The following is a 24,186-nucleotide window of genomic DNA, read 5'->3' on the forward strand; positions in this document are numbered from 1 at the left end:
TCCAGATGCATCGTTCCAGGCAGAGGAAAGGACAGAAAACAATCTCAACTAATTGTCCAAAATCTTCATGGTACCCAAACCAGTAAGGCTTTTTCCAGAAATAAAAAACAATTATTAAAATAGTGACTATCTGTTAACCTCATTTTGCATACTTACAGGGAAATTAGGTCTATAGACTCAAAATATTTGCCAACAGAAACCAGCATTAAATGAAGTAGGATTTGCCAGGAATGCAAGGATTGTTTACCATTAAAAATCTCAATAGAATCACTTACTTTAACAGATTAAGAAAATAAAGCCATATAATCATCTCCAGAATCACAGAAAAAGCATTTGAGGTATTTATTTATTTATTATTTTTCTTTTTTTAATAATAAATTTATTTTTTATTGGTGTTCAATTTGCCAACATACAGAATCACACCCAGTGCTCATCCCATCAAGTGCCCCCTCAGTGCCCGTCACCCATTCACCCCCACTCCCCGCCCTCCTCCCCTTCCACCACCTCTAGTTCATTTCCCAGAATTAGGAGTCTTCATGTTCTGTCTCCCTTTCTGATATTTCCTACCCATTTCTTCTCCCTTCCCCTCTATTCCCTTTCACTATTATTTATATTCCCCAAATGAATGAGACCATATAATATTTGTCCTTCTCCGACTGACTTACTTCCCTCAGCATAATACCCTCCAGTTCCATCCACGTCGAAGCAAATGGTGGGTATTTGTCGTTTCTGATGGCTGAGGAATATTCCATTGTATACATAAACCACATCTCCTTTATCCATCATCTGTTGATGGACACCGAGGCTCCTTCCACAGCTTGGCTATTGTGGACATTGCTGCTAGAAACATCGGGGTGCAGGTGTCCCGGCATTTCACTGCATCTGTATCTTTGGGGTAAATTCCCAGCAGTGCAATTGCTGGGTCTTAGGGCAGGTCTATTTTTAACTCTTTGAGGAACCTCCACGCATTTGAGGTATTTAAATGTCCCTTCTGATAAAACCTGAACAACCCAGAATACAGGGACACATGGCTGCAAATAGCCTGTATGACACATATTTGATTCCGAAGGTTTGAAATCATTCCAGTGAAAATCAAGGACAAGATGCCTACTTGCTGGAATCTTTGCTTTTCTGTAGAATACTACGAACTCTCCTTAATCCAGCAAGGCAAGGGATATAAGGAGGCATGAAAACAGAAATTAAATAAAAATTATTATTATTTACAGATCATATGGTTGTATATGAGGAAATTAAAAATAACTAAAATACTGGGAGTGACGAGAGTTCAGGAATTTATCTAAATAAAAAAATTAACATGTAAATAAAAATTGTAAGGATTTCAAGAGATGATATGATTCTTACCTAGAAACTAGTGGAATAAAAAGCAAACAATTATAGCTAACGTAAAAATGTAGCAAGTTTTTAAAAAAGATTATTTATTTATTTATTTATTTATTTATTTATTTATTTGAGAAAGAGAGAGCATGAGCACGGGGGACGAGCAGAGGGACAAGCCGACTCTGCACTGAGCATGGAACCCAATGCAGGGCCGAAACCAAGAATCTGACACCTAACTGACTGAGCCACCCAGGCGCCCAAAAATGTAGCAAGTTCTTTAGGCACAAAATATATATTAAAAGAATCAGCAACACTTTTTTATACATGCAACAAGGACAAATAAGATGAAATTAGAAACCATTTATAACAGCATCAAAATCTATGCAATAGCTAAGAATTGGCTAAAGAAAGGATGTACAAGAATTCTACAGAGAAATATAAAAACTATTAAAGATCATAAAAGTATTTCTAATTAATTGGAGTAGTATGGAAGGAATTATTATAAAAAGTTACAGTTCTTTTTAAGTCATTCTATTACTTCAGCAAATTTCTAATTAAAATTTCAGTTGAACTCTGGGAAATGAACAAGGGGTAGGGGAGGAGGGGTTGGAGTGACTGGGTGACGGGCACTGAGGGGGGCACTTGATGGGATGAGCACTGGGTGTTAAGCTGTATGTTGGCAAATTGAACTCCAATAAAAAAATAAAGGCAAATCAAAAATTAAAATAAATTACATGGCATATATATTTAAAAAAATTAAAAAATAAAATAAATGAACTAACTAAAAACAAAAACAAAATAAATAAAAAATAAAAAATAAAATTCCAGTTGGATTTCTGGAGGTACATAGTAAGCTTATTTTCTACATTATGTAGAAGAATAAATGGGAAAGGAGAAAAAATGAGTGGGAAATATCAGAAAGGGAGACAGAACATGAAAGATCCTAACTCTGGGAAACGAACTAGGGGTGATGGAAGGGGAGGTGGGCAGGGGGTGGGGGTGACTGGGTGACGGGCACTGAGGGGGGCACTTGACGGGATGAGCACTGGGTGTTATTCTGTATGTTGACAAATTGAACACCAATAAAAAATAAATTTATTAAAAAAAGAATAAATGATTACAAATATCTAAGTCATTCTTGAAAGAGTAGAGCAAAGATTCATTGACAATGGAATAAAGTTGCAAATGCAAAAGACAATACTACAAAATCAGTAGCATTTACCAAAGCAGAATGTTTTTATGATCTATAGGCGGGGAATTATTACTTAAAGTAAGTTCCCAAATTGGGCACTGCAGAGGCTCGGTGAGAAACGGCCTGCGGCGGTCGCTCAAGCACCCTACCTGTAACGTACTCAGTGCCGGGTGAGCAGCGGGGCCGGAGGGGGGCCTGAGGGGGGCCGAGGGGTCCCTCCCTCCCAGCCTCAAGCTCCAAGGGCTCAGTCCCTCCCAGGGACCTAGAACCCAGTCGGGTCCTGCCTGGCAAGGGTCCTGAGCTCTCCACCCTTCGGGAACAGCGATGGGCACGTCCAGGAGGAGTGGCGGCAACACAAACCATTCCTCTGTTTGCATATTTTCTTGCTTCAGAACCACAAAGGGTGTAAGATGGATGGACTTTTTGGGGAAAAAAAATTAAACAAAAAATATAAAAGCTGTTAAATTTTACTTTGCAAAATTAAGGCTTTCTTATTAACCAAGCATCAACAGAACAAAATTAATGGTGGATAATTGAGAGAAATATTTGGAATTCTAAATATACATACATATATATATATGTATGTATATTTAGAACACTATGGGAAAGTGTTTAGAACAGAGCTCCCTGAGATATGTTCATAAATAAAGCACATAGTATAATACGTTTTGTGGAAATCCAAGTTGTGTACATCAAAGCACCGCATTTTCTGAGGTGCCTGGGGGCTCAGTGGTTGAGCGTCTGCCTTCGGCTCAGGTCAGGGCATGACCCCAGGGTCCTGGGATTGAGTCCCACGTCGGGCTCCCCTGCATGGAGCCTGCTTCTCCCTCTGCCTGGGTCTCTGCCTCTCTCTGTGTGTCTCTCATGAATAAATAAATAAAACCTTTTTTTTTTTTTTTTTAAAGCATCACATCTTCTAAGAACACATAGAAACAGAAGGACAGCACGTTATGCAGCAAAACGTGGGGAGAAGGGAGTGGGGATGAGAATAGAGAGGCTGAGCTGGGATAAGAGGTTGCTCCGTGGATAAAACACTGGGGGAGCAACATGACAATATATGATGTCGTGTAACACACTCCCATTTCTAAAAATTATTTTTTAAGATTATTTATTTATTTATTCACAGAGAGAGAGAGAGAGAGACAGAGACCCAGGCAGAGGGAGAAGCAGGCTCCATGCAGGGAGCCCCACGTGGGACTTGATCCTGGGTCTCCAGGAGCATGCCCTGGGCCAAAGGCAGGTGCTAAATCGCTGAGCCACCCGGGGATCCCCCCACACTCCCATTTCTAACCACAGAAGCAAAACATGTGCAGCATCAAAACCGTCTGGTTGCAAACGTCAGGGTTTCTGTAATCACCCAAAGCTACGGGTGGGAGCCACCGTCTACGCCTTGCCTCCAGGTGGCAGTGGACAGTAAACCAGAGTGTGTCCTTGTTCCTACGACATCGGGAGTCCCCCAAATCAAGTGGCCAGCAGACCCACGCTTACGTCCACAGGAAGCTGCCGGCGAGGCACTGAAATTATTCACAAAAACATGCTCGTGAGACCGAGGATCAGCGGTGAGAATAGCGCAGCCACAGAGTCAAGGGGGGACACGGCTGCTGAAGGAGGGTGGAGTGGAGCGGAGGGCGGGAGGTTTGGGGGCCCGAGGGGCCGTCCCTGGGCCTAGGAAGGTGCAGGGCCCAGCCATTTGAGAAAGCGCAGCTCTTGCCGTCCTCAGACCACACGGCAGTTTCTCCCAGCGGTTCTTACGAGGACCAAGCTGCGTGGTGCTGAGAACAAGGCTCTGGGGAAGCTGTGTCCCACGGGTGGCACCTGTTGCCCGCAGGTTCACGGGCTCCTGACCTAAGGAACCTGACTATCAGCCCCCGCGGAAAGTGGCCTCTGCGCAGCAGCCTCCGGGGCGCCCAGGGTTGGCCTGAGAGGCTCCAGGGGGGTCCATGCGGCCCACGGGGGACCTGCTTCGTGGGTTTCAAGCAGCGGTGGCTTCTAGGCCACATGCTCTAACCTCCACCCCACCTGCCACGACCTCACGCCACCTGTTAGAGCGGCGGCCGGACACCAGCTGAGTTGCAGTGGAGGTGACAGCTGGACGCGTCTCGAAGGCTTGCACACGTGCTCAGAGGTGGCCACGAGGGTCCACGGAGACTGCTGCTGGCCCCGTGGGGAGCCCCGATTCCTCCTGAGGTGAACCTGAGGCTCTGCTCCAAGGCAGAGGCCCTTGCAGCCCAACTCTGTACCATCCTGCTCCGCCAGGAGGCCAGACCTGGCCCGACCTGGCCCAACCTGGCAACAGGTGCCAGCCCCGACGTGGCTTCAGCGTGTCCTGAGGGGAGCAGCCACCGTCGTAGGGCCTTGAGTTGGTTCCGGGGACGTCACCTGAAATTGCTTGCCAGCCACACACCTACCCACCACCTGGGCCTCCACGGGAGACCCCACCGCTGTCTCTCAAAGATGCTTGCTCGACAGTAAATCAACCCCCCAAGCATTAGATGTTAGATGGGGGCACAGAGCTGCATCCTCGAGCAGAGTGACCCAGGACCGCCCAGCTTCAGCGAGGGGACCACAGCGGTAGTAGGGGCTGTGCCCACCTTCGTCCTGCCCCCGCATCTCTGGCTTCGAGGTGGCTCGAAGGAAGGGTCTCCGAAAACCACCTTGAAGTATGAGGTGACCTTCAGAAGGAGGACCAAGCATAGAAAGACCAGACATGACACAAAACAAAACAAAACACTCAAAAACCCCCCAAACAAAAGAGGAACCTACACACCAAGTCCCGAGGTAGCAGAAGCCACAACAGCCCTGAACAGCCCACTTCCAGTTTTTTCACTGGAGAGAGCTAAGCCACGATCACTTGAAAGATGCTGCTAATGTGACCTTTTAGTACAATAAAAGTCAAAGGTCTACTTCCAAAAACATCCCGTAAATTGATGTCCGTAGCCCTGGCCTGTCATGATGTTTTAGTGCGATTAGTACCGTAGGCAGAATGAGATTAGAATTCCAGGTCAATGTGCTTAATTCCTTGTAACTGTCACAGGGTTAAGGGATTTTTTTTTTTTTTTTTAAGAAAAATTGAAGTGATGATGTCACTAAGAAGGGGGCCATCGATGCAAATTGCCATTTTTAAATTTCGACTCCAAATCTTATGATTCAAAGTCAGTCTTCGCTTTGCATAAGAGTGTGGGACTGTAAAAACTGCTCACGCAAGCTGTGAGCTTGCAAAAAATATCTGGTTTCTGTTTTGCAAAAGAAAAGGACCCTTCATATGTCATGACGCATAGAAGCCTACGGTCAAGGCATAAGCAGCGCCGGAGGGTCCAGGGGTCACTCACGGTGGTGGCGGGTCCTCAAGGAACGGGGGAGATAAGCAGGAGGGGGGACAAGGGAGGGAGGCCGGGAGCTCAGGCGAAGGGCAAGGAGACAAGTGTGGACACAAGATGGAAGGTGACACGCGAGACACGGGAGAAGAAGGGAAAAGTTCTGTAAATAGAAATGAACGTGATCCGAGCCCCAGGGAGATGATGGCAAAGTGAGAGGGCGTCAGGCTCTGTCCCTCAGACGTGAATCATGCAGGAACCGGCTGCAGGGGCCCCTGGGGGTGTCCCTGGGGGTGTCCCGGCCTCGGGGCTGCGGGGGTGGGCAGCCAGGTAGTCTACAGGGGCCCCTAGGGGGTGTCCCTGGGGGGGTGTCCTGCCCTCGGGGCTCAGGGGGGCAGCCAGGGCGTCTGCAGGGGCCCCTGGGGTGTGTTGTCCTGCCCTCAGGGCTGCGGGAGGAGGCAGCCAGGTAGTCTGCAAGGGCCCCTAGGGGGTGTCCCTGGGAGGGTGTCCTGCCCTCGGGGCTCTGGGGAGCAGCCAGGGCGTCTGCAGGGTCCCCTGGGGTGTGTCCTGCCCTTGGGGTTGTGGGGGGCAGCCAGGGAGTCTGCAGGGGCCCCTGGGGGTGTCCCTGGGGGGTGTCTTGCCCTCGGGGCTCTGGGGGGCAGCCAGGGCGTCTGCAGGGCTGGGCCGCCGGGGCCTAATATGCACAGACCCTTGAGACCAGAGGTACAAGATACTGGCCTGTCCCAGGGCCAGTGCACAGCGGCCTTCCCGACATGTGCTCAGGTGACCTTTCCTGGGGGGGTGGGGAGGGAGCGCCCTGGTTCTGCGGTGTCTCCTCTTGTCGGCCTCCCTGCTGGCATCCTGTGTAACACGGCCACCTGCTCAGGGGTCCCACCTTCGAATAGAACCCCGCAGCTGCGGGTGGGGGGGGGAACTTAGGGCTGCTAACATAGGAATGTTGGGGGGGGGGCTCACAAATAATCCCTCTACAATAAGACCAGTCCGTTCGGAGTTCGATGCCAGCAAAATTCCCTGGATGGCTCACGAAAGGGAAATTCTCCGGAAGCTTTTGCAGCGGTGGGGCTGACAGTTTGCTCATCCTAACGCTCCCTGTCTGTACCTCCTTTGGTTCTGAGCTCAGGAGGGGGAGAGAATGCGCGTCACCCTGTGGGCCCCCCGGGCGAGGCTGGGTCGGGCTGGGCTGCAGGCCCCGGTACACCTGAGCGTCTTAGCCACACGCAGCACCGTTGATTCCCGACGGCAGCGAACCACACGCGGCCTCTCGTTGGGGCTCCGACCCCCGGTGGCGGCTCCCTGCCCGTGCGGGCCGTGGGGTGCAGGTGCCTCATGTCTGCAGCACCGCACACCCCACTGCCCCGACCTGCTGTGAGAGCGGAGGGCTGCGTGTTTCCTGCGGGCCGCGGGGGGCGGGGTGCTAACCGTCCAGCACCGTGTGGGCTGGGGTCTGGGACCAGAGCTTGCCACTGGCAAGAAGATTCAGGCAGCGAGGGGACCTGGGGCGTGAGCACGATCCGGGCAGGGCCGCTGGCTTCCGGAGGAGTCTGTTTCTACCCGTGGCCGTCGTAGAAAGAGCCCGCCGACCATGACTTGGTCACCGTGTGACAAACATGAAAGAGGGATGGCCGCACGTGGGATTTCATGACGTGTCCGTCCCCTTGCCCTCAGCAAACTCGGGAAGTTATTAAAGGGCGCTGTCATAAACCCACGGCCCTGGCATGAGCTGCTTACAACCATTCACCTCCAGCCGCCGCTCGACGGGCCCCTGCGTATCCTCGAGCATGAACAGACCCCGCTCTTTTCTTCCTGACAATGTATTTTGCTCTGATCGCCACACCTGCCATTGGCGAGGACGTGCCAGGTCCCCCCTTGCACGTGTCCCCTCAGAAGGCTGCACCCGTGACCCCCCGGCCCTCCCTGGCACAGCACCCACCGCAGCCTGGGGCTGAGAAGTGAGCCTCTCCCAAGTGTTCCGATTGCAGACGCTCCCGGGGCGGGGAGGTCACCACGCCTCCCCGGAAAGGCTCGGCTTTGGGTCCGGGACGCTGGACGCTGAAAGGACAACGGTCTCGACGGCTTTCAACTGCTGGTTTAAATACCCCTGCCCGTCTCTGTATGTTACCCACCAACACACTTGGTGCCAAGCATGTGTTGAGGGACTTTCTCAAGTGCATGAATATATGAATTAGAGTCACCAGGAGGGCAGGGGACTTTTGCACTGCGCTGTGCCCCGTGAGGGGGCCGCCCTTCCACCGCCCAGGGCAGCGGAGGGCCCCCCACGGTTTACCAGATGCCCAGGGAGAGGCTGAGGACTGGAGGAGGCAAATCCTCCTGCTACAAAGGGGACCAGCAAGACAGGTGGACGGCTACGGGGTGAGATGGGAAAGCGGGGAAGAGGCGGACCCAGTGTCCAGACAGGAGGCGGGGTGGGGACACTGAGGCAGAGCCGCATGGAGAACCCGGAACCCTGATCTCTCAGGACGAGCGAGGCTGGGCGACGCACTGCAGTGTGTGTCTTGTGGTTGTCGCCATGCGACACGAGGCCCCGACAGGTGCAGGGACCTTCCAGGGCTCGCGGAGGGAAGCCGGCAGTGGAGAGGCTGGTGATATGGGAGCAGCGGGCCACCAGGCAGGAGCCACTGCTGGTCTGAGCTGGAGGGGAAACGAGAGCATGAGTGGGAGGTTGAGGGAGCCACAGACCGTCTTCTGTTTCAATGGGTGCTTGCGGGGAGGAGCACGGCGTCCTGGTGCGAGAAGGAAGTCAGGACGGAAGTGCTGGGGCAGCTCTGCTGAGAAGGCAGGGAGCGGGGAAGCATCTGCAGGTGACATGCTGCCTCTGGAGCGAGTCCTGCTGGCCGCTCTTCTCCTGCAGGGTGACAATGCGCAAGGTAAGAGCTCGCCGGCCGCCCAGTCCCTGGGGCCTGGTGGGACATCCCGGCTGCTCCCAAGACAGACGGCGACTCTCAGGTCACCAGAGTGCTCACACCCGGAGGGGTCCTGTTTACTCCTTGATGGGATGGTGGTGAGTTGGGGACCGTCACCAACCCAGTCACAGCTCATCTCCCCCCCCCCCCCGCGTCTCTGTCTCTCTGTCTCTCCCTGTCTCTCTCTCTACCTGACCCGCTACCCCTCTACTACCCACAGCCATCCAGGAACACCTCGTGTTCACTATCATCCAGATCTCATCCTTTGTCAATCAGTCCTGGGTGCAGCATCGGGGCTCAGGGTGGCTGGGTGACATGCAGACTCACGGCTGGGACACCGACTCTGGCACCATCATTTTCCTGCACACCTGGTCTAAGGGCAACTTCAGCGACGAGGAACTCCTAGATCTGGAGATGCTGTTCCGCGTCTACCTCATTGGATTAACCCGGGAGGCCCAAGAATACGTCAGTCAACTGCACTTCACGTGTAAGTTCAATCCTAAGGGAATTAGGAAAGTTCCTAAGGGAACCCCCCTCAGGAGGTTCTCCGATTTCTGGGGAGCATCCTCACCCCCTTCTGGACCACTGCCCATTATTCCTGCCGCACTGTAAAAATCTTTGTGCATAAACTTCTTGGGGGTCATTCCAGATATCGACTCCTCAAGATGTCGTAGACTCTCACTTTCTCAGATTCCTTTTTTCTTGTGCATTTTCATCTTTCCCCAGTGGTTTCCCTTCTAAGGCCTAAAACATGGATACACACAACCGTCCCCCTCTGCGCCTGACTCCCTTAAAGTATAATCTCTTCCCCCATTGGGTGTCTCCCCAAGTCTATGTCCACAACTTGACAACCCTATAATTCATATATTCATGCACTTGAGAAAGTCCCTCAACACACGCTTGGCACCAAGTGTGTTGGTGGGTGACATACAGAGACGGGCAGGGGTATTTAAACCAATGCTTGAAAGCCGTCACAGGCCCAGCAACCTGGACACTGAAAGGACAACGGTCTCGACGGCCACCTTCCTGTGTGGTTCTTTGTAAATTTTGTTCCTTTTGACTTGTATTTGTTTCAACATAGCTTCCTTCTTTATTTTCACCTCTTTCCATCTGCAAAGAGAGGCAGAGACACAGGCAGAGGGAGAAGCAGGGTCCCTGCGGGGGACAACCCTCAAGGCCCACGTCACGGGACCTTGCAGCTCCAGACACCCAACCGCTGAGCCATCCAAGCTTCCCAAGTTGTATTAGTTTTTTTTATTTGAATTTATTTATTTATTTAATTAATTAATTAATTAATTTATTTATTTATTTATTTATTATTTATTTATTTATTTAGTATTGGTTTTTTTTAAATTGACTCAGCCCACATTCCAAGATCAGGATGCTTTATATAAAACTCCTATATCATTTCTCTCAATTTCCCCCACAAATCTGTTTCTCCTTCTTCCCAGATCCTTTTGAAATACAGGTGGTCGTTGGCTGTGAGCTACATTCCAGTGGCTTTTCAAAAGGCTTCTTGCGGTCAGCTTATGAAGGATCAGATTTTGTGACTTTCCAAAACATGTCCCTGGTGCCATCTCCAGGAGCTGATAGCAAAGCCCAGAGCGTCTGTTATCTCATAAACCAGTACGAAGGCATCAAGGAAATAGTGTACAGGCTCATCACGAACACCTGTCCCCGATTTGTCTTGGGTCTCTTCGATGCAGCAAAGGTGGATTATAAGAGGCAAGGTTCGTACAGCCCCTTCCTCTGAGATTTTTCTACACAGTTCTTGCCCCTTCCCACCGTCCCTATCCAAGTTGGAATAAGGAAGAGTTCAAGAGGGACAAGGTTTGCTGGGCTCATGTTCCTAAAGCAAGATAATACGCACGTGCCGATGTGGTTAATAAGCCCTAAGCTGTGTCTTAGAGCCCCCCTCTGAATGTGCTTCATGCTCCCCACAGTGCGACCCGAGGCCTGGCTGTCCACGGGCCCCGCTCCCGGGCTTGGCCGGCTGCGGCTGGTGTGCCACGTCTCCGGCTTCCACCCCAAGCCTGTGCAGGTGACATGGATGCGGGGCGAGCAGGAGCAGCAGGGCACCCAGCGAGGCGACATCCTGCCCCATGCTGACGGCACGTGGTATCTCCGAGTGACCCTGGACGTGGCTGCCCGGGAGGCGGCCGGCCTGTCCTGCAGGGTGAAGCACAGCAGTCTAGGGGGCCAGGACATCGTTCTCTACTGGGGTGAGGAAGACGGGGTCTGGAGGTGTGCGACGGGGGTTCCTGAGCCTAGAGGCTGGGGCAGAGGACGGTTTCTGGAGGCCAGAAGTAGGGCCTGTAACAGCAGGAAGGAAGAAATACAAGTGATTTCAAGGATGTGAGGATGGAGCGCAGGGAGCCTCAGATGTAAGGGACTTGGGGAGGGATGGGTGCCTTTCCCTGAGCAGGTGTGAGGACAGCGACCGGGCTGGTTGGAGACGGTGCGTGTAGCCAACGTATGTGTCAGTGTGGATGGAGTAGAACTGGCGGTGGGTCACCCACGACACCCGTGTGTCTCTCCAATGCCCACAGGACATCACGTCCCCGTGTACTTGATCCTGCTGGCCGTGACGGTGCCCCTAGTGCTTCTCATAGTCCTTGCCTTGTGGTTTCGGAAGCGCTGGTGAGTTCCGTTTTCTCCTCTCTTCCCGCTACCTTATTTCGCGTTCCATTTCCACCTGTCTTAGCGTCCGTGTCCTGACCGCGCCACCTCCAGCGCACCCAGTGTCTCCCGTCTCTCTTTCCCAGCTCCTATCAGGACATCCCGTGAGCTTCGTCACCATGCCTCCCCCAGCGGCTCGGGAGCCTCGGACAACAGACTGATGATACCCTTCTTTCCACCCTCCGTGTAATTTTTTTTTTTTCCTGTTTCTGCGTTATGACCCCTTGTTCACACAAACTAGCTCAGTTCTGTGACTCCGCATGGGACGCCTTGCTTGTAATCTCCGTTTGGTCCATAGTCCTGCGCTTTTGAAGCCCATTCGGCTTCACAGCCTCCAGGGTGCTCCCTTGTCCGTACCTGGGAAGCCCTTCTTCAGCTCTGCTACACGGGCACCTCGCTTCTACCCCGCACGCCGTTACTCAGGTCTTTCTTCCCCTTCCAACGTGCAAGCTCCTTTGGGACGATGACCGAGACGAAGGTGCGTTTCCTGCGTGCAACATATGCTCAGTGAGAGTCAAACCCAAATAACCCATATCCAAGTTCGATTTCCTGACGTGGTTGCAGTATTGGGAGGACTGACGTTTCCCTTCACGTTCCAGAGTGTCCCCGGCCCAGAAAGCCCACATTTCTTTAGCTCCCTCATTTTCTCCCTAACACGTAAGTGCAGCTTTGCTCCTTGCCCTGCTTACTTTGTAAATACAATGGGGCAACTCTCTCCAACTTACTCTACACAAGAAGAGAGACTGAACAGGCCACATCTGCAGGGCAGGGGAGCAGGCGTGTTTCTCGATGGTTAACAAAAAGGAAAAAGAGAACTGGTCCCCAGCATTAGGATGGGATCAAGGCAAGGGATGCATGTGGAAGACAAGCCCCTATCTATCTCAGACACCCTCATCTGGATTTTGTTTCCTTTAAGTTTCATTCACGAGCTCAATACTTGTCAAACACTGAATCTGAGATAGGCACACGCACCCGTAAATCGGTGGGGACCGTACCCCCCAGCCTGGAGGTACAATGCCTACTTCTTCCGTCTACGTCCTTCATCCTGGGTACATCGTTTTGTTTCTTTTTAGGAATTCTGAATCAGTTCCATAGATAAGTTGATGCATTTTACTGTACGTAAATTCTACATTTAAGTACAGTAAAATGCGTCAGTTTTAAGTGCATAGTTCCGCTCTTTTTGAAAGATGTGTACAACCATGCAAGCAAGACCACAATCAAGATGCAGCACAACCCATCACCCTGATACCTCTGCACCCATTTGCAGCTAAACTGTCAACGGGGCACCCCTGCAACTACTGGCATGCTTACTGTTATAGTTAAGCTTACACTTGTCTTTTCTGTATTTTTTCTTTTTTTTCTTTTCTATATTTTTATTAAAATGAAATCACCTGTATGTACTCTTTGTATCTAGGTGTTTTCCCCCCAGCCTAGCATATGGTTGTAGGTCACTCAACATTCCTTGTTATTGCCCAATTGATTGCATGTATGAATAAAGCACTTTTTTTTCATTCACCTCTTCTTTGATGGTTATTTGTTCTGTTTCTAGGTTGAGGTTCTTTGAATAAAGTTGCTTTGTTTGTTCCATTACCTGCCTGGACTAATTCTGTGGATTCTGGGTGCCCTGACGTTTGCCCTGCTCTCTCTCTCTCTCTTTTTTATTTAATCGAGGTGACAATTGGTATATAACATTATATTAGTTCCAGGTGTACAAAATAATACTTGGGTCTTTGTCTACACTGCAAAGTGGTCACTGTAAGATCTCTTTTCTCTCCTCCCTTCCTATTTTCCTCCCTCTGTCCCACCTTCCTCTGAGTCACTCCTATCTCTACTTCCTAGATGGGATGCCGCCCCATTCATGAATGATTTAATAAAGCCAAGACATCTTCAGATTCACTTGGTTGAACTGTGTGTTTTAGCAACATGTCAAACAGGTAAGGAGGTAAGGTTTACACCCTTTGTTGGGGGGACGCGTGTGGATTGGAGCGCACGTTCACCATTCAAGCAGCTTACAGACCTGCCCTGGCTTCTACTTTACGCAAAGCTTCACGTCTGGCCAGGGAGAAGCAGGTAACCGTGGCCTGCTTTGCTCTCTCCTTAGTTTGTGTGCAACCTTCTGCGTCTCTAGGAGTACTCGAGAGCTCATCAAGGTCCACCGTGGATGACTCACTTCCCCACTGTCTATGAAATTTCAGCTGCTCTCTTCTTTGCTTCGAGTGGAATTGCAGCTGTAGGCAGCAGACATGTAGACCTTTGACTCTTGCTACCCTTTGCTATTGTTTCCTACAAGCTCCCTGGGCATAGGGCTTCTCTGTGGAGTTCCACATTGGGTCTATGCTTCTGGTGGCCTCAACACTACAGGTCCTCAGTCTCCACAATCACACCAGGGATGGAAGGAAGCAGCCATGTGTTCAGTCACCCCATTGCTCTTGCTGACGCTAAGGCAATGTTTGAACAAAGTGCTTCTCCATCTGTTGCACGCCTTTGGTCTTTTTCCAGAATTCTGAAATGGTTTATTTAGAAAATTATGTCCAGTATTATCCCTGGTATTTGGGGGAAGAATGTGCTGAGCCCCTCACCCAGCCATTGGGGTGTCCTGCTCCACGTAGACATGTTGTAACATTATAAATAAAACCAACAAGAGTCTCAGTTCCTAGTCATTGAAAGCAAAGCACAACAGTATGCAGTATGGAAACAGCTCCTCCAGACATTCTGTTGTTAAAATCTGAAGAGCCTGGAAGGAATGAGAGATTCTAGAATATTAAGCAAAAGCAAACCAAAAGAAAGGGTAGGAGGTGTCAAAGATGCGAGAGCTCCTTGTGGGTGCCTACTGGCCCACTCTGTTCCTGGGTGCATCTTCGCGCTCACGCGGACTGGAGGGCCGGGGCGGGGACATCAGACCTGGGTCAAGGGCGAGAGCTTCTGGAGGTCATTCCTTGTGCAGATGCTCAGCAGCTCTTGGGACTCCCGAGAAAGCCCTGGGCTCCTGACAGGGTGTGACGGTGGCATCATGGTTTCTGGGGGTCACACTGTGTTGTCAAGAATCCCACAGCAGTGTTTCGACCCAGGCCGGCACCCAGTCTGCCCACGTGAACTGAGAGCCACTCTGGGCTGCGCTGGACACACAATGGCCAACACCATGAGGTCCAGCCCTTACACCTGCCAGATCCCTGGGGTAATGGTCGCTCTTCACAATGGTCTTGCTGGTGACATCGATGTTCCGGCCTCTGCATGACACTGATGGGCAACTGTGCTCCCAGATGCTGCTCCGTGTGCTCGGACTTGCTGTGGAGCCACTCGCCCAACCCCACGGCCACCAGCTCCTTTCTGCAGCCTTGTCAGCGTTGGCTACCACTCCGTCTATCTGGACTTCTCCAACATGTTTATTCTTTAAAAAAAAAAAAAAAAAAAAAAAGGTCAGCCACTTACAAAGCCCAGAATCCAAGACTGAGCCGGGTCTCGGCGTATGGCTTCCATATCATATTTTCCCGTTATAAGGGACCTGAGAGCCGGGGGGAAATGGCAGAGTTTGTACCCGAGTCTGGAGCTGCTCTGCTGCACCAGGAAGGGATGGAGAGCTCAGGGAGGAGGGGGTGTTGGGAATTCAGAAGCAGGCTGACATGGAAAGGATCCCAAGTCACAAATGGGACTCAGAGAAAACAATGGCTAGGACAGAGTCCATCATTTTCTTTTCTTTTCTTTTCTTTTTTGTATTTTTGTAATTGGAGTTCGATTTGCCATTGCAAACACGTTGACATTCGTGCATCTATTGCAGAAAAAAAATGACTCATTGGTTACCTGGGAAGCTACACAAACAATTCATTCTCTTGAAGACTGGTACATAAATGGGAAAAATCTCATACTTATTCTGTCTTTGGTTATCTCAGCGTAATGAGATAGTTATTTAGGAGAATATATCTTTGTAGAAATATTTTAACTAATAAAGAAGGTACAACACCTTTGCATTTCCCCAGAAGAAACACCACATTTAGGCCAGTTATTGTCACGGTGTGTTCAGGTGTACCCGGGAGCCCCTGGCCCCCTTCCGGAGGCTCTGTGAGCTCAGGACTATTCTTATAACAACACTATGATGATATTTTAGTGTACATCGCTTTCCAGAGACTATGGGCATGTAATGTCGCATCAGATTTTATTTGGAAGGAGATATGAAAATTTAGCTGCCTTCTATTAAGTCAGAAGTTAAAGAGAATGACAAAAGGTATTTTAAAAACCTACAAAGCCACTATTCTCATTATGTTTTTTTAAAAGACACATTCATTTTGTTTTTAAGTCAGTAAAGAAACACCTATCTTAAAAATGTATTTGTGTTTACGTCGAACATAATAACTATCTAAAACTCCATCTCTCTTATGTCACCAGGGGACACGTAAAGTGGGACATCTGCCATGAAAATGGTTTGGCAGTTCCTCAAAAGGTTAACCATAGAATTAACCATTTGGCCCAGACTTTTCACCCCTAGATATATCCTGAAAATAGATGTTCAGGGACACCTGGGTGGCGCAGTGGCTGAGTGTCTGCCTTTGGCTCAGGTCATGATCCCGGGGTCCTGGGATAGAGTCCCGCATCGGGCTCCCTCCATGGAGCCTGCTTCTCTCTCTGCCTGTGTCTCTGCCTCTCTCTCTGTGTCTCTCATAAATGAATAAAATTAAAAAAAAATAGATATCCAGACAAACATTTGTATGCAGATGTTCACAGCAGCGTTGAAGAGGAAGAAACAACCCCAATATCCACCAGTGAAAAAATGGTGACCCAAAATGTGGTAGACTCAAACAACGGAACATTATTCAGCCACAGAAAGGAAAGAAAAAATAATACAATGTGGGTGAACCTCAGAAATACGACGTTTGGTAAAAGAAACTAGACACAAACATGCTCATGCCGTGTAATTCCATTTATATGAAATGCTCAGAATAGGTAAGTCCTTTGAAATATTAGGAAGATTATAAGTTAACAGAGAATCGGCACGGGGGCGGGATGAGGCGGGGGGACTGGGCAACGGGTATGGGATATTCTTTTGGGGTGATATGCATGTTTTGGAAGTTGTTGGAGCTAGTGGTGGTGCCACAGTGTAATGTACTAAACGCCACCGAACGGGAACACTTTAACACAGTTATTCTTTTGAATAAAGATGTTCTTCAAAAACAAAATAACAAATAAAAAATAAAACAGTTAATTCTATATTGTGTTTCGCCCCAACAACAAAACAGATAAGCAATTAGATATTCGCACTATAATGCGAAACTCCAGAGTCTAAGTATAGGATGTCCCACTTTGGAAAAGAACGAAAGGAAAGACGGAAAAATCTCTGGAAAGAAAAATCGCCTACAAAGTAATGACAAATGTGGTAACAGAAGTCTCCTCTTCAACAGCAAATGTAAGAAAATAGTAAGTTAGAATTTGACATTTGAATTTGAAATCCAGACAGACCTGGACCTCCGTCTGCTCTTCCGATAAAAGGGTTGTAGGGACCCCACCATGTGCTCTCTTAAAAGACAGACAACGGCAGAAACCAAAGTGAACCTACAGGAACAGAGTCATGTTAGGAAGCAAAACAAAGCAAAACAAAAATACGAAACCCACAAACATGCAGTTTGGTTTGAAAGCCAAGAAGGCAAAGATGCAGTGGGTTTTCCAGTCTGTCTCAAACGTTTAAACCTCTGTGACCTAGTCCGGGGGAGGCCAGGGTTCATTGTCCCTGGAAATACCCCTCAGAGCTCAAATTTAAGGTTCTTTCTGACTCTTACGAGTCTGTGGGTCCCGGGCTACAAGCCCATCAAGGTTCCTGAGCTTAACAGCGAGTCTGTGAACTGACTTCCAGGTTTGGGATACGCTGGGACAGGGGGTCGGAATTCCGACAGTGACGAGACAGCGCTGAGCCGCCACACGTGCAAACAGGAGGTGCTCAATCGGTACCTGGGGGATAAGTGAATGAGCTCATAAACGAACAAGTAGGTCAAGGCACACTTGCCATTTTTGGGTCTGTTGTTGACGTTCATTCTTCGGTTGAAATCATGAAATTCAGGGCAGCCTGGGTGGCTCAGCGGTTTGGCGCTGCCTTCAGCCCAGGGCGTGATCCTAGGGACCCGGGATCGAGTCCCGCGTTGGGCTCCCTGCATGGAGCCTACTTCTCCCTCTGCCTGTGTCTCTGCCTCTCTCTCTCTCTCTCTCTCTCTCTCTGTGTTTCTCATGAATAAATAAATAAAATCTTTAAAAAGAAAAAAAAGAAAGAAATCACGAAATTCGAGCAATTCAGTGGGCTGCCTGGCTCCATCTCCTGTGGCTGCTGAGAGCCCGGGGCTGCTCCCAGCCCAGATGCCAGCTGGGTGCCAACTCATAGGCCACCTGTGCTTTGCTGGAGGGGCCCCTGCTGGCCCCACGTCTGCAGAAATCTCATGATTGGCTCCAAGACGCTTCTCTTCTTTGCTCTTGGGGTAGAATTTGAGGATATTTGTTGTATTTCTAATTCTGGGATCTTGGAGGAAGGAATCAGAGGGGAGTTTTCACCTGTTAATCCTGTTCTCTCTTCTTTTCACCCGTAAAGGGGGGACCTTGTCTTCTGAGCTCCTTGATCGGCGTTAACTGGCCGTCGAAAGATTGGTGTGTCCCCCCCCTCCCCCCGGCGTTTGGTTTTGGAGGCTTGGGCCATTCGGGAGAGGAGGCCGACAGCCTGCGCGTGGAGTAGCTGTGTAACCAAGCTCCGGGTGTGCCTCTTGCATCCACGCCTTAGGTCTGGTTTGCACGGAGCAGGGGTGGTGGTGGTGACAGCGACAGTGTCGGGGGCGCGGGGGAGGGGGGCACAAGAACACCTGTCAGGTGCTGACCCTGCAACGGAGCCTGTAGTTCTCACGTGGGCTTTGAGTGAGCTCCAGGAGCCGTGGGCGCTCACGCTGACGCTGGCTTCCCCGCCACGGCCGCCGGCACTGCCTCTCCTGCCGCCACCTCGCCCTCAGTGGAATACTAGTCACGTAGGAGAATTAATCTGCTCATTATGCTCACACACCCCTAAATTCTTAACACTGGTGCATGCCAGCGAATTGCCAGCACACCCAACCGAGTCTTGGGCGCTCTGTCTCAAACTCAAGGCTTACAAAGAAAAAAAAAATGACAATGTCAAGTAACGTTAAGCCTCTGCTGTCCTCTGGCTGTGACCTAAAAAGTGAATTAGCTTGTAGGAGGTATTGGATTCCAGGAATATTGTTCTGACTTACATACTTTGCAATTTGGACTTTGCAATCGGTGTTGGATAAAGGCTGCTCTTAACACCGGGAGCTGTTTATTTCCAGGCATAGAGATCGTTACAATCCTCATTTTGCGTTTTTTTTTTTTTAATCTACATAAATGGATCGGTTACTGAAGGCTCCTTATGCTTGGAATGATTTACCACCACCTTTCTGCTAGACGGTATGTAGATCTATGCAAAATTGTCATTTTTTTTCCTGATTGGAGAAAAATCAAAGAATCATCCTTGCAGCTAATATTGATTAGAGTCCAAATATTTCACTCAGAAGATGCTCAGTGTACTGTTGCAGCCTGCCAGGGGCATCCCAGAGAAGACGGGGGATGGCATCTTAGGACTAGCACCTCTGAGCATTTGGTGAAAAGCGACAAGCACCCTGCTCACCTAGTAATCTTTTGTTTGGTGTCACAAAGGCCAAAATGTTGACCTTAGGGATGTTGCCAGAGGAGGAGGAGGAGGAGGAGGAGGAGGAGGAGGAGGAGGAGGAGGAGGCGGCCCTATTGCTTGTGAACCTTCTACAGAGAGCTATGCTTGACTGACTCCCCAAGTTCTCCGGACCTCAAGGTTAGTTACCTTGTGCTCCAAAGCTTGAGAGCGACTGAAAGGAGACCATTCGCTGGTAGAAGATGTCATTTTTACCCTCAAAACTGGCTATGGCATGAGATTGATCGCTTGCATCACGCACAGCGGTATTTGTTGCATTGGGCTCTGCATCTGTAGCACCGCAGTCGGGTGGGGTGGTGTTCGCTGGCCTTGGTGTGAGTGATGGTCAGCATACACCACCTCCCCCAACCCAACCACCCTGCCCAGAAATGAGAATGTGGGTTAGAGGGACGAGTCAAAGGCGTGAGATGAGCCACAGGGGCCAGTGTGGACGCTGGGGGAGGTGAGGACACAGGGCCCGAGCAACGAGGTGGGGAGAAGGCTGAGCCGCGTGGATGGACCCGAAGCATCCCTGTAGAGTGGAGCTAGCCCAGCAGTTGCCTGACGTCCCCCTCTTGTTGGAGGTTGTAGGGGTGCAGACCCGGCAGGCGAAGTGACCTTCCAACCACACTGGGCGTCTTCCCAGGCGCTAAGTACGAAGGGAACCGAAGACAGGAAGCAGCTGGAGGCCGGGGAGATAAGAAAATCAACGCTAGAGTCAGGCTGGGGGGAACTGAGAGTGAGTGGGAGGCTCGGGCTGTGGGAGGTGCAGCTCTTGTGTGCCGGGGGCGAAGAAGTGGTGGGCCCAGTGGCCGAGGGGGGCAGCCCACTGTCCGGGGAGATGCGGCTCCTGCTGCTGCTGCTGTGGCCCACGGCTCTGTACCCGGGGGGAGGCGGCGAGGCAGGTGGGCACCCGGCTGCACCTGCCCGGGCGGTGGCTCTCGGAGGGGGGCAGGGGCCAAGGCCCTGGAGACTCCTGTCTCGGGCTCTCTGCGGGACCCAGAGGTTCCAATTCTCCGTGTGTCATGGGCCCCGACTGTCCCTCCCCTGCCCCTCTGTCGCCCTTCCAGCGCCTGCAGACCTTCAGGGGCCCACCTCGTACCGTGTCATCCAGATCTCGTCCTTTGCCAACAGCAGCTGGGCACAGAACCAGGGCTCGGGGTGGCTGGGCGACGTGCAGATCCACGGCTGGGACGCCGACGCTGGCAGGGCGGTTTTCCTGAAGCCCTGGTCCAAGGGCAACTTCAGTGACGAGGAGATGGTCGAGCTGGAGGAGATCATCCAGGTCTACCTGACCGGGTTCATCCTGGAAGTGCAGGACCACGCCCCGGAGTTCCAGATGCAATGTGAGTCCAGGCCTCTGGGGTCAAGGAGGGGGCTCCCAGGGCCTTCTCTCCCCCTGCTCCAGGCGGCTGCTCCCTGGGAGCTCCCGCCCACCTGCCCTCCCGCGCTCCATCTCGGAAGCAGGTGCTCGCTCTGACTCCACACCCCGCACAGCCTTCCGGGTTCTTCCTGCTGCCGTCTCTAACATCTCCTGCTTGGCTTGGACACGACTTGCTCCCTCAAACCCCAGCAAGGAGCCCCACTCCCCTGCCCCGAAGCCCGGGTGACCTCCTCCTCCACTGCCCCTCCTGGGACCTCCTGCGCGGTCCCCCTCCTGGGCCCCCTGGACGGCTCACCCCAGCCCTCGCACTCTGCCCCCCTCCCTTCCTCCCACATGCATTAGCACAACTGCGTGTCTACCATTACTGACGTGCATGCCTCCCCGGGTCTCAGCCTTCTGAAAAATCCCTGCTTGCTGTAATGAGGTTTTGGCCCCTTATTTGACACCTTAGACCTTTCGCATCTCCCGAATCCCAAATCCCAGGTTCTTCCCCCATCTCTTTCTCATTTGCTTCTTCATAATTTTTTCTCTATTTTCCTTCCATCCAGACCCCTTTGAGATCCAGGGTGTAGCAGGCTGTCAGCTGCACCCCGACAGGGGCACGGAGAGCTTCTTGCGGGGAGCCTTAGGGGGCCTGGACTTCCTGAGCCTCAAGAATCACTCCTGTGTGCCCGCCCCGGAGGGCGGCAGCAGGGCGCAGCGCATCTGTGAGCTCATCCTTCAGTATGAAGGCATCCGGGATATCGCGGAGAAGCTCCTCTTTGAAACCTGCCCTCGGTTTCTCCTGGGCCTCCTCGACGCTGGGAAGGCAGAGCTGAGGAGGCCAGGTTAGTCCTGTCCCCGGCCTCCACCCCCAGAGGCTTTTCCATTCCAGTTCCCACCACTTGTTTTAAATTCAAGAGTAGCAGGTGCCTGGGAAGAGAGGGGCTTAATCGATTTGGCTTCCAAAGGAGGAGAAGGGGTCCCTGTCCCAACTTGTGAGCTTCCCAATCCCTGGGCTCTAGAGCAGAGTCACCGTCTGACACCTCCCTGCTGCCTCCTGCCCCAGTGCGACCCGAGGCCTGGCTGTCCGCTGGCCCCAGCCCCGGGCCTGGCCGGCTGCAGCTGGTGTGCCACGTCTCCGGCTTCTACCCCAAGCCTGTGTGGGTGACGTGGATGCGGGGCGAGCAGGAGCAGCAGGGCACCCGGCGAGGCGACGTCCTGCCCCATGCTGACGGCACGTGGTATCTCCGAGCGACCCTGGACGTGGCAGCTCAGGAGGCAGCCGGCCTGTCCTGCCGGGTGAAGCACAGCAGTCTAGGGGGCCAGGACATGGTCCTCCACTGGGGTGAGGAGGGGCTGGGGCCCCGCTGGGCACAGGGAGTGGGTCCACGAGCATCCAGGGGGTGCTGGCCGTGAGCAGGGCTGGACAGATAAGAGGGAGAGTAGAGGAGGGTGGGGCTTAACGACGGAAGGGGTAGGGGAAGAGGAGGGAAGGATGGAGGGAGGGACAGAGGGGGACAGGGTGAGATGGCAGGGACGAAGAAAGGGGTGGAGGGAGAGGGGAATGGAGAGATAGAAGGAGGCAGAGGGAGGGATGGAGGGAGTGTACCCCAGGAGCAGGCAAAGGAAGGCGAGAAGAATCAGAGAACGGGTTTTGAAGTGACTTCCTGTGTCCTTTCCTAATTTCCAGGAAACTCCATCTCCATCGGCTTGATATCTTTGGCAGTAATATTGCCCGTCTTGATCTTTCTGATAGGTCTTCCGTTTTGGCTTTGGAGGCGCTGGTGAGTTTTTATTTATTTTTAATTTTATTTTTATTTTTTTGAGTATTTATTTATTTATTTATTTATGTTCAATTTACCAACATACAGAATAACACCCAGTGCTCATCCCATCAAGTGCCCCCCTCAGTACCCATCACCCAGTCACCCCTCCCCGCCCCCCTCCCCTTCCACCACCCCTAGTTCATTTCCCAGAGTTAGGAGTCTCTCATGTTCTGTCTCCCTTTCTGATATTTCCCACTCATTTTTTCTCCTTTCCCCTTTATTCCCTTTCACTATTTTTTATATTTTATAAGGGTAGGTTTTAGGTCTTATGACGAAGGTTTACCACCATGGAAACAATAGATTTACATAAAGACGATGGGATTGGGGAGTAAGGGAAGAGGGTCTGGTGGAAAGACTGAGGTAATGCGATGCAAATCGATAAAATGGTAGAAGGAGTGGATGTGTAGACCAAAAAAAAAAAAAAAGATTAAAAATAAAAACTCTTTAATATTTTTTATATTACCCAATATAATATCCCCATTTTCATTCATTTGGGGAATATAAAAATATTAAAAATATAAAAATATTTAAAAAGAGTTTTTATTTTTAATCTTTTTTTTTTTTTTTGGTCTACACATCCACTCCTTCTACCATTTTATCGATTTGCATCGCATTACCTCAGTCTTTCCACCAGACCCTCTTCCCTTACTCCCCAGTCCCATCTTCTTTATGTAAATCTATTGTTTCCATGGTGGTAAACCTTCGTCATAAGACCTAAAACCTACCCTTAGAAGTATGGACATTCACATGTTCGTGCAACCAATTTCTAGAGCTCATCTCATCTTGGAAAACTAGAACTCTGTACACATTGAACAACCCCTCCCCAGCCCCTGCTCCCCACTATTCTATACTCTGTCTAGGAATTTGACACCCCTGGGGACCTCATTTAAGTCATACGTTTATGCGTTGTCCTTTTGTGATTGGCTTATTCCTCTCAGCACAAGGCCTCATGGTTCATCCACGTGTCACAATTTCCTGTGTTCTCAAGGCCGAGTCATGATTTCCATTGCACGAACAGGACACAGGGTGTTTACTATTCACCCGTCGACGGACACCTGGGCTGATTCCACATTTTGGCGATTTGTGTATATCATTGCTATGAGCATGGGAGCACGAGCGTCAACTCTGCAGTTATTTTTTGCTTGTGTTCTTCACAGGTCCTATCAGAGTATCTCATGAACCCTCGCCATCTCATGAACTCTTCTTCCATTTGGGATAAGCACTCGGAAGCCCACAAATTCAAGTTGTCAGCCCTGGGAGCCGGGGAGGGGTCGATAGCATCTTATTTCACTGAATAATCCTCCTATTCAATAGTATCAGAGTTCCTATAGGATGTAATGCTAATCACTAGCTCTAACAGGAAAATAAGAGAAAACCATGAGTTTATTATGAGGTGGTATCAAGAGTAGGATTCTCCTTGACTTCCTACACATGAGTGTGGGAGAGAATGTGTCTCAAAATAAATGAAATATGATATACTGGGACACCTGGGTGGCTCAGCTGTTGAGCATCCCCCTTCGGCCCAGGGCGTGATCCTGGAGACCCAGTATCGAGTCCCACATCAGGCTCCCTGCATGGAGACTGCTTATCCCTCAGCCTGTGTCTCTGCCTCTCTCTCGGTGTCTGTCATGAATAAATAAATAAAATCTTAAAAAAAAAGAAATATTATATACCACTTACTGGTGACGTCCTTTTGGCTTCTGATGTTAGACCTTTTTTTTTTTTTTCTGCTTCTGCTGAAATGTCATTTGTCAAGTAGGCAAAGTATCATTATGCTGGGAAGGTTGCGTTCGCAGAGATGCTGAGCAAGTTTACCATAATGTCTCCGACTCTACCTGGTTGACCGTC

At 50.6% G+C, this 24,186-nt stretch overlaps 2 protein-coding genes across 2 annotated transcripts; both read left to right on the forward strand.

Moving 5' to 3' along the window:
- Nucleotides 1–8,611: 8,611 nt before the first annotated feature.
- LOC144307438 (T-cell surface glycoprotein CD1c-like) lies at nucleotides 8,612–12,958 on the forward strand. The gene is made up of 6 exons (XM_077887271.1): nucleotides 8,612–8,750; nucleotides 9,007–9,273; nucleotides 10,238–10,516; nucleotides 10,730–11,008; nucleotides 11,336–11,426; nucleotides 11,552–12,958. The coding sequence occupies exons 1-6, from the start codon at nucleotides 8,690–8,692 to the stop codon at nucleotides 11,571–11,573; spliced, it is 999 nt and encodes a 332-aa protein (XP_077743397.1). The 5' UTR covers nucleotides 8,612–8,689; the 3' UTR covers nucleotides 11,574–12,958.
- A 6,796-nt stretch (nucleotides 12,959–19,754) lies between these two features.
- On the forward strand, nucleotides 19,755–23,958 carry LOC144306993 (T-cell surface glycoprotein CD1b-like). Its single transcript, XM_077886534.1, has 6 exons — nucleotides 19,755–20,051; nucleotides 20,217–20,492; nucleotides 21,079–21,357; nucleotides 21,579–21,857; nucleotides 22,203–22,296; nucleotides 23,496–23,958. Exons 1-6 carry the CDS (start codon nucleotides 19,988–19,990, stop codon nucleotides 23,515–23,517), a joined length of 1,014 nt encoding a protein of 337 aa, XP_077742660.1. The 5' UTR covers nucleotides 19,755–19,987; the 3' UTR covers nucleotides 23,518–23,958.
- Nucleotides 23,959–24,186: the final 228 nt, after the last annotated feature.

This window comes from Canis aureus, chromosome 38 (assembly GCF_053574225.1).
Source record: "Canis aureus isolate CA01 chromosome 38, VMU_Caureus_v.1.0, whole genome shotgun sequence".
In the NCBI taxonomy this organism is placed as follows: Eukaryota; Metazoa; Chordata; class Mammalia; order Carnivora; family Canidae; genus Canis; species Canis aureus.

What these genes read in the sequence shown, in the direction of transcription:
- LOC144306993 (XM_077886534.1), top strand. Translation starts at nt 19,988, where the DNA reads ATGCGGCTCCTGCTGCTGCTGCTGTGGCCCACGGCTCTGTACCCGGGG. An exon ending in GGCAGAGCTGAGGAGGCCAG is followed by an intron (nt 21,358 to 21,578) that starts GTTAGTCCTGTC and finishes CTCCTGCCCCAG; the next exon opens with TGCGACCCGAGGCCTGGCTG. An exon ending in TTTTGGCTTTGGAGGCGCTG is followed by an intron (nt 22,297 to 23,495) that starts GTGAGTTTTTAT and finishes TGTTCTTCACAG; the next exon opens with GTCCTATCAGAGTATCTCAT.
- LOC144307438 (XM_077887271.1), top strand. Translation starts at nt 8,690, where the DNA reads ATGCTGCCTCTGGAGCGAGTCCTGCTGGCCGCTCTTCTCCTGCAGGGT. An exon ending in GGACATCGTTCTCTACTGGG is followed by an intron (nt 11,009 to 11,335) that starts GTGAGGAAGACG and finishes CAATGCCCACAG; the next exon opens with GACATCACGTCCCCGTGTAC. An exon ending in TTGTGGTTTCGGAAGCGCTG is followed by an intron (nt 11,427 to 11,551) that starts GTGAGTTCCGTT and finishes TCTCTTTCCCAG; the next exon opens with CTCCTATCAGGACATCCCGT.